Genomic DNA, 7,800 nt, shown 5'->3' on the forward strand with positions numbered 1-7,800 from the left:
TCCTTTACCCTTCTATATGATTTCCCTCCTTCCTCAGTGCTCTGCTTATATTTCCTCCATTTTTTCTATGAATTCTGGTGTTATCCAAGGCTTTCTTCTATTCTTTTCTTCAGTGCCTCCCATATCCTACTTTAGTTTCTTTCTATTTCCTATTTCTACCGCTACTCAATACTTTCTTATTTCAATGTTTCTTCGTTTCTTCTGTATCGAATTTCTATTATTGTATCCATACCTTTTAACCTTTCTGCCAGTATAAACTCTATCTGCCTGCGGTACACCACCCGATGCTTAGCCTTCTTTTATGTTGTTTAAACGACGTGTTGCAAGCAATCAAACACCCCCCCCTCCCCTCTCTCGTTGTTTATCCCTGCTCCAAACTGTCCCATCTCTTCGTCAATGCTGCCTTCCTCTACTACAGCATTCCAAACCTCCAACAAAATCCTGCAATTGCCCTTCGTCGCTCAGAATGCTTTTAATTCTTCCATAAATCTTTTTTACCTCCTCGTGATCAGTGGTAGGCATATAAACCAGAATGCGCAGTACATTACCTGGGACTTGCCTCAATTCCATCGCCCTTATCTCCTTCAAATATGGCCTTTTAGACAGATTTAACCATTTCTTCTCTTTAGAATTAAAAAAGTTTTTTTTCCAATTTGTATTTCGTTCAGGATATTGCCGCTTCATAGTGAACTTGAACAAATATATGCCTGGCGATAACCAGCGATTACAAAAGCGTATTGCGGAAAGCGAGTGCGGTCGCCACGATCTCTTGGGACCTAAAAGTTTCGTTACGTTGTGTTTAAATCCATGCACGTGACAGAAATACAGGTTTACTATTCGTTTAAAAGGGTACGCTAGTCGAGGTCGTCTCGTCCAGAAAATAAGGTCCGTCTCGCTATTTCTACCGGGCTAGATTTAAATAGATTTAAATAGCTGGTTTTCACGAGCGACCTTGTATTCATTTGAACGCTAACCATCTAATCTTTTTTGTTGCTATATCAGAATAGCTAAGTTATAGTAAATAAACTGTTCATTTATTTCTATGAACCTGATACATCAATTTCTCTTCATTAGGAGGACACAACATTGGTGCTCTTGGTTCCTCGTTCGTTGACCTCACCTGGGCATTCATCAAACACAACGACGTGGCCGCCACGAAAGAAATCAAAGGTTACGCATTCTTTCGTTTTCGTGGAACCCGTCTTTTTTTTTTTTCTTTTTTTTTGCCCTAATTTACAATAACTGTTCCAAACCTAACGCTATACGAAGGAAGTTAATGATCCATATCGATCCGACAATATCAATTATTTTTCGACTAAGTATGGTTTGCTGAAGGGGAATTTTAGGCAGTTGTATGTGTCGTTTGGTTAAACGCAGTTGTAATTTTGTGTTTCGAATAGCTACCGTGGCTGCTTCGATAATTACTCAGGTAATGATTATTACTTTTGTCTTTCGTTTATTGCAGTAATTATATGATTCTGTTAGATCATTTGCCAAATTAAAGGCATTCTACACATACATTAGGTACATACGAGTACAGCATGGGTATTGTCATTGCTTTGCAAATACCGATTGTTGTCGTACATATTATTTTGCGATCATACTGAGACTCTTCTGAGAGGCCAACTGGTAACGTTTTCATACAAAGCTGACATGTCATGACCAGAGCAACTAAACCACTACTCGATGTGAGATATTTGGACTGGCCACCCAATATCCAAACTTATGTGAATTTATTATAATGTTTAATGATGGTTTTTTTATTTATTAATTCTTTAGGAATTCCAAGGGAGCCTATGATTCGACATTGTATTTATTTACTTGACAACTTCATGTCATTACAGACAACTAATTTTGCTATAAAGTTTAATATTAATTTGTGGGCTGGTTTTTTTCTTGGTCAGTTCTTTTTTTCCCAGCCTATTTTTATACTTACACTCGGTAAACTACCATTTCCTAAATTTAATCTTGCAATGCAGTTAGATTACGTAGCGTTGTCTAGACGATCATATGCCATGGTGTTCAGTTAGTTTCGGAGGGAAAGTTTTGAATTTAAATCTTGAGTTGGGCAGCCTCTCGGGGTTAGCCTCGGTAGGTCAGAAACAGAGCATTTTTAAGGACATTATTATGTACCTGTCACAATTCATAGTAATAACTAAAGTGGAAAGGTCCGTCTATTTCCATTACGACTTGCCTTGATTATGACTATAGCCCAAATTCATATGCAAGCTTTAGAATCGCATTAAGGTTGTTGAAAGATGTCCATTTCCTCTCGGTCGCTAGATAAATTGCGTTCTAACGTTGATTTCTCTTCCCCATTACATAACTGAAAGCAACTTTCAACAATGTCCGGTTTACAACCGAACCGAGAACCGAACTCCATTTGGAGATTAACGTATCTAATAATCGACTTAACTTACGTAACATAGTCCATTTTATAAAATTTCCCCAATTCAACTTCTCGGCGTCGATAAAGTCCATCTGGGAAAAAGGAACGAGCAAACGTATAAAAGGATTAACAGTGACAAAACGCTTGCGAAGCCCTAATGAAAGGGGTGGGTACCGCGAGCGGGAAAGAAAACTAGTTCAGTTCTTCTGCAACCGAGCAAAACTTGATTATTTTTAATTGCAATTTTAATTAAAGTACACGGTTCTAACAGTGTAGACGTAATTTAAATTGTAGTTTTAACTATCTCACTCCCAAGGTGTATTTGTTTGTTACACGAGTCCACAATTTATTCTCATCGGATTATAAACACTCGACCCTTCGCGTCGCCCTTTAAAAATCCATAAAGATACAATTCGTACTTTAATTCAATTTCCTAACTCACTAAATCAAAATTTAATTTCAGTCTACCAAACGAAGCAGAGATAAACGGTTCTTGAGATTTAGCGTCTCGATAACATCTAAATTGAGACGAGGCTATTTACTATACCATTCTTTGAAGATAGGTGTACGTACCACAATTCCTTTAATGCCCAGACGTTACAAATTAAATTCGTATTTCCTTCGGGCGCTCGTGTGTATGCGGATAGGGGTGGATCATAAATTATGTCCCGGTTAATATCAAGGAAAAAGAGCGAATGATAAATCATTATTTAGTTAAAAGGTTAGTTTGCTTTTCTCGGTCATGAATTAAATTACTTTTTAAATATGGAGTTAACCGGGTATTGAGATAATGAAGGTCGTAAATTTTCACTGGCGTCACCGTCAGTACATGGGCCTGAATTTTCCAGTTGTGAATAGTCGTACGTAATTAATGATAGGATTTACTGGGTTTTGAATACGATAAGAGATGAGTATTACAAATATTAAATGCTAAAAAGAAAATGCTCTTAAAAAATCTACGCAAGTTTTAATAACACACAATTAAATGAAAAATTCAATCAACTATTTTGTCTGATTCAGATTCGGTCAGTTGTAATTCAAAGTTGATGAACATTGTGACAGTTGAAAAATGAAGGAGACTTCAACTGATATGTTGCTTTCTCATATAAGCAAATTTGGTAAATAATTGCTCAGCATTTGACACTTTTTCTGCTGATCAACTTTCATCAATTAAATTACTCATTGGTGGAATTTCAGTTGCTAACAGTCAAGTATTTAATGACATTACTTTTGGATCACTTCTCTTTCACAAGCTTCAATTTACTAAACCATCCGCTCAGATCAATGATTCTGTTCGAGGATGAAAGTCCAGAGCCGTCTGTTATATCGACAGACAGTGAGACCACTATGGAACGCCAATTTACTATTTATTAACTGCATTTTAAGTATAGCATTTTAATTGGTTACGTTTATATGCCATTGTAATAAAATGGTTTTGTTAAATTAAAATCCACATTTTCTTGGAGTACGATAGTAATTTAAATAGTTTCCTTTGTAACATGTCACAAAATAACGACGTTTATATGGCGAATCCCGTAGCACCACTTCAGTTTTTAATGCCTGTAAATACTATAAATTGCATTTAAAATGCGATAGGTTTATTTTGAATGCTTTTTCTTTGCGATCATCTACATCACAAACCTATTTAAATGCTGGTGTGTACAAGATGCGTTTTACTATTTATTATACATTTATAACGTATACCAAAATATTTAAATAACAATTGAATTGTTACCAACAAATTAAACATGTCAAAAAAATGTTAGCCAAATGTATGCAAATGTAGGAAATGTTAATATGGATTTTAGCGTTTGAATCCTAAAACACTACAAGATGACAGAGATGAATATTAAACATTGCCAATTTAATTGTCATGCATCAAAATAAATAGCAATTTCTATAAAAGATTTAAACACATAACGCATTTATTTGGAACTGTCCAGCTATACCAGAAGTGAAATACATTTGCTGCTGTGTGTAATTGAATTGATATTAAATAAAATTGAGTCGAGTATATTTGCATCCAAAAAAAATGTAAACCATTCTCATGCGTATATCAAATTAAATCGCATGCATTCAAATCCGTATATATGCACTTTATGACTTTAAGAACAAACGTTATTCACGTATTGGATTAAAATAGATACCCGTTGCGATATTACCAATGGAAATAAAATTATTCGTAAGGTATGGCATAAAAATTAAATCGAAGTTTAAGATGTAGCATTGAATTCCAATGTATTTAATAGTGCATCTTTTAATTCAAATGAACGTCGAATTATTTTGTGAATCATTTCTATGCGATACACCGCATTAAAATAAAGCGCATTTTAAGTGTGCTTATACATACAATGGAAATTCGGTCTGCATAAAATGTATCGCATAAGAATGAGACACAAATTTAATGTATCAAATGGAAATGGTATGAATGAAAATTACTCTGCATGCAAATGCGCAGTTACGTTAGAGAAGGAAAGTAGCCGTAGGTCTTAGGCATATATATAAGAGAATTATATATATGGTCTTAGGTACGTTTTATTTGCGGTTGCGCAAAAACAAAACAGCTGTTATTGATTGTTACTTACATCGAACGTGTAAATGGATTAATTAATACGTTCATCAATTTTGAGAAGGCAAGGGATTTATTGGGTTATTTTCTGTCGGTCACACGTGACCTTTACAGTTTTTACGTACATATTCGGTAAGTCCAATTTTACGATTCCTTTTATGATAACAGTAAACAATGAATGTAGGATTTGCACCTGCTGCGCAATATTGTTTAATATAAAGCAAGAAAAAGGCCGATGGAAATCGAAAGATGTGCAAGAGGCGCCGGGTCCCCTTAACAATAAATTGGAGGTGTACGCTGTCGCTATAAAAATAGGTAATCTCAAATTTCACTTATTCTTACCTGTAATGCAAATTGAGTGAACAGTTACAGGTTCGTGGGAATTAATAATGGATAAAGAGTCCAGAGATAAACCGTTAATGGAACGAAGCTCATGTTCTACGACTCTTGTAAGGAACAAGCACATCGACAAGTTGATGCTCCTTCGTAATGGAAATTGTGTCGAGTTCAATCGTGATATATCTACTAACACGATAAGTTAAATATGTAATCTCCATTGAATGAGAGATTTGTATATTTACAAGATGCTAATACATGTACCTGTGTAGAAACACGAGCACGTGAGACATTGTTAGACACGTATCTCGTTCTGTTTGATGGGTGCACCGTAGTATGTAAACGATGACGTCGCTAACAAAGTTACACAAAGATTGTCAAAAAAAATTTGTATCCTGATAATTAAACGATTATCCTATTCGTCATCTGGAAGCGTTTATTTCAAAAGTGAACCACACACCGAGAAATGTAACTTCCCTACATACCAAAAGGCAGATTGAAAGAGAAGTCCTCGCAGGGATGATAGAAGCGTAGTTCCTCTTAACCCTTCAGTGGTGACGCACGGTCTCTCAGACCGACGAAAAGTATTTTTCAAATTTTTATAAAAACGATGCAGCGCATGGCACTGCTAGTTCTGCTAGCTTAATATTTTGCGTGTCTGAGACCAGACGAACAACTTGATGAAGCAAGCCGTTCTTTGACAATTTAGTGCCGTGAGTAATTGGCCGCTTTCCGGTGCATTGATGCTACGAAAATTCTAGTCAGCGCAGCATTGCAACGCGCATCCCCCCATAAGCTTAGTATTGTGTATAATTCAATTTAGTTATGTTCAGTGGCGGTCCCAGGGGGCCCGGCTCCCCCCCCTATTGTTCATTTTTTTCATCAGATTTATTCTTTTCCGTGTTGGGACAAAGTTCGGGTTTGGGCCCCTCCCTTTACCAAATCCTGGGACCGCTACTGTCAGTGGCGGTCCCAGGGGGGGGCCACGGGCCCCCTCATTCATTTTTTTCATTAGATTTCTTTCATTTTTTTCCATGTTGGGGCAAAGTTCGGGTTTGAGCCCCTCCCTTTACCAAATCCTGGGACCGCTACTGGTTATGTTACAAGAATAAAATTTATTTTTCGATTTATATGCCTTTATTTATTGACTGTACTTTTTCCTTTATTTTAAGCCAAGTTACATGCGTAGTAACTATACGAAATCAAGCCAAAATCAAATTCGGTCTCTCAGACCGAGGTCACCACTGGTGTTCCAAAATTTCACGTCACCACTGCAGGGTTAAAAACCCCTGTTAAAGTTTTTCTAGAAATGCTCCAGAATTTGAGAAATAAATTTTTAAAGTTGACCACGCACATACTTCTAAATAGAACACCTAACTTTGACATCGCATTAAAGAAGTTACAGAGAGGTTGGAAGAAAACCCCCTATAGGGGTGATAGAAGGCATGTTCCCCTTTAAAACCCATGTTACAGTTTTTCTAGAAGTGCCCCAGAATTTGAGAAATTAATTTTTAAATTTGACCTTGCACGTACTTCTAAATAGAACACCTAATTTTGACATCGCATTAAAGAAGTTACAGAGAGGTTGGAAGAAAACCCCCTGTAGGGGTGATAGAAGGGATGTTCCTCCTTTAACACCCTGCTCGCAGTTTTTCTGGAAGTGCCCTATCATTCGAGAACTTATGAGTGTGTTTGTTCATTCTTTTAAATGTGAACGTTGTGATTTAGGTAATTTTTGCTGTGCATGCGTGAGTTGTGGTTATGAAGCCGATTTTGCGTGATGATTGATGTCATTCACTTGAAAATGTTCGTTTTAATTTTCGGTGAAGTCCCAGACTATAATATAGGAAACCACGATCACTGCTTTTTTCATTCCATAAGAATCTCTCTTTTTGGTTATGTTATTGTGATCCTGTATATTGTACCTATAACGGTAGACAACTGCTATTTGCATTGCATGTAAGTGCACGTGCACGGCGTAGTAGTTACTGTTATGGAGGTGGTTATTGACAGTGGATCTATTACCTACTTAAAACCTTATATCTATCTGTATGTACGTGTGCGTTTACAATGAACGTATACAAAAATTCTTTTAAATGTGAACTTTGTGCTTTCTGTAATTTTTATTGCGCATGCGGGAGCTGTGGTTATGAACCCGATCTTGGCGGGCTAACGCCAACTTCAAAACACACCGGAATATTTGACCATATTCTGTAGTGAGGGAATGCCAAACTAACATGGCTGCCTATTTGAATATTCTCGCTTAAGTTTCCCGCGAGAATCTGTCACTCGGGGGCCACTCCGAGTGCACTAAGATCGTGATCGTCATGTACGACACCTACGTTGTGTAATAACTGGGTTCTCAGCAGGCACTGAGGGTGTTTTATGGATAAGGAACACCAAAAGTAAAAATAAATAGCTGATTAAGTTTATATTGAATCTAATACCAATACGATTACAGAGTGACCCGCATAATGGTTTTTAGCGGCGCCCCTGCAGAGGGTAT

At 36.8% G+C, this 7,800-nt stretch overlaps 1 protein-coding gene across 1 annotated transcript in view; it reads left to right on the top strand.

Moving 5' to 3' along the window:
• LOC116174537 overlaps positions 1 to 5,719 on the top strand; it is a 78,998-nt gene extending 73,279 nt beyond the window's left edge. Inside the window, exons 2-4 of the mRNA XM_031492473.1 lie at positions 4,918 to 5,090; positions 5,143 to 5,273; positions 5,331 to 5,719. Coding sequence (XP_031348333.1) covers positions 4,918 to 5,090; positions 5,143 to 5,273; positions 5,331 to 5,500 — 474 coding nt within the window. The 3' untranslated portion in view covers positions 5,501 to 5,719. The remainder of the gene's footprint in view (positions 1 to 4,917; positions 5,091 to 5,142; positions 5,274 to 5,330) is intronic.
• Positions 5,720 to 7,800: the final 2,081 nt, after the last annotated feature.

The sequence above is a fragment of the Photinus pyralis genome, unplaced genomic scaffold, assembly GCF_008802855.1.
Source record: "Photinus pyralis isolate 1611_PpyrPB1 unplaced genomic scaffold, Ppyr1.3 Ppyr1.4_LG6, whole genome shotgun sequence".
In the NCBI taxonomy this organism is placed as follows: Eukaryota; Metazoa; Arthropoda; class Insecta; order Coleoptera; family Lampyridae; genus Photinus; species Photinus pyralis.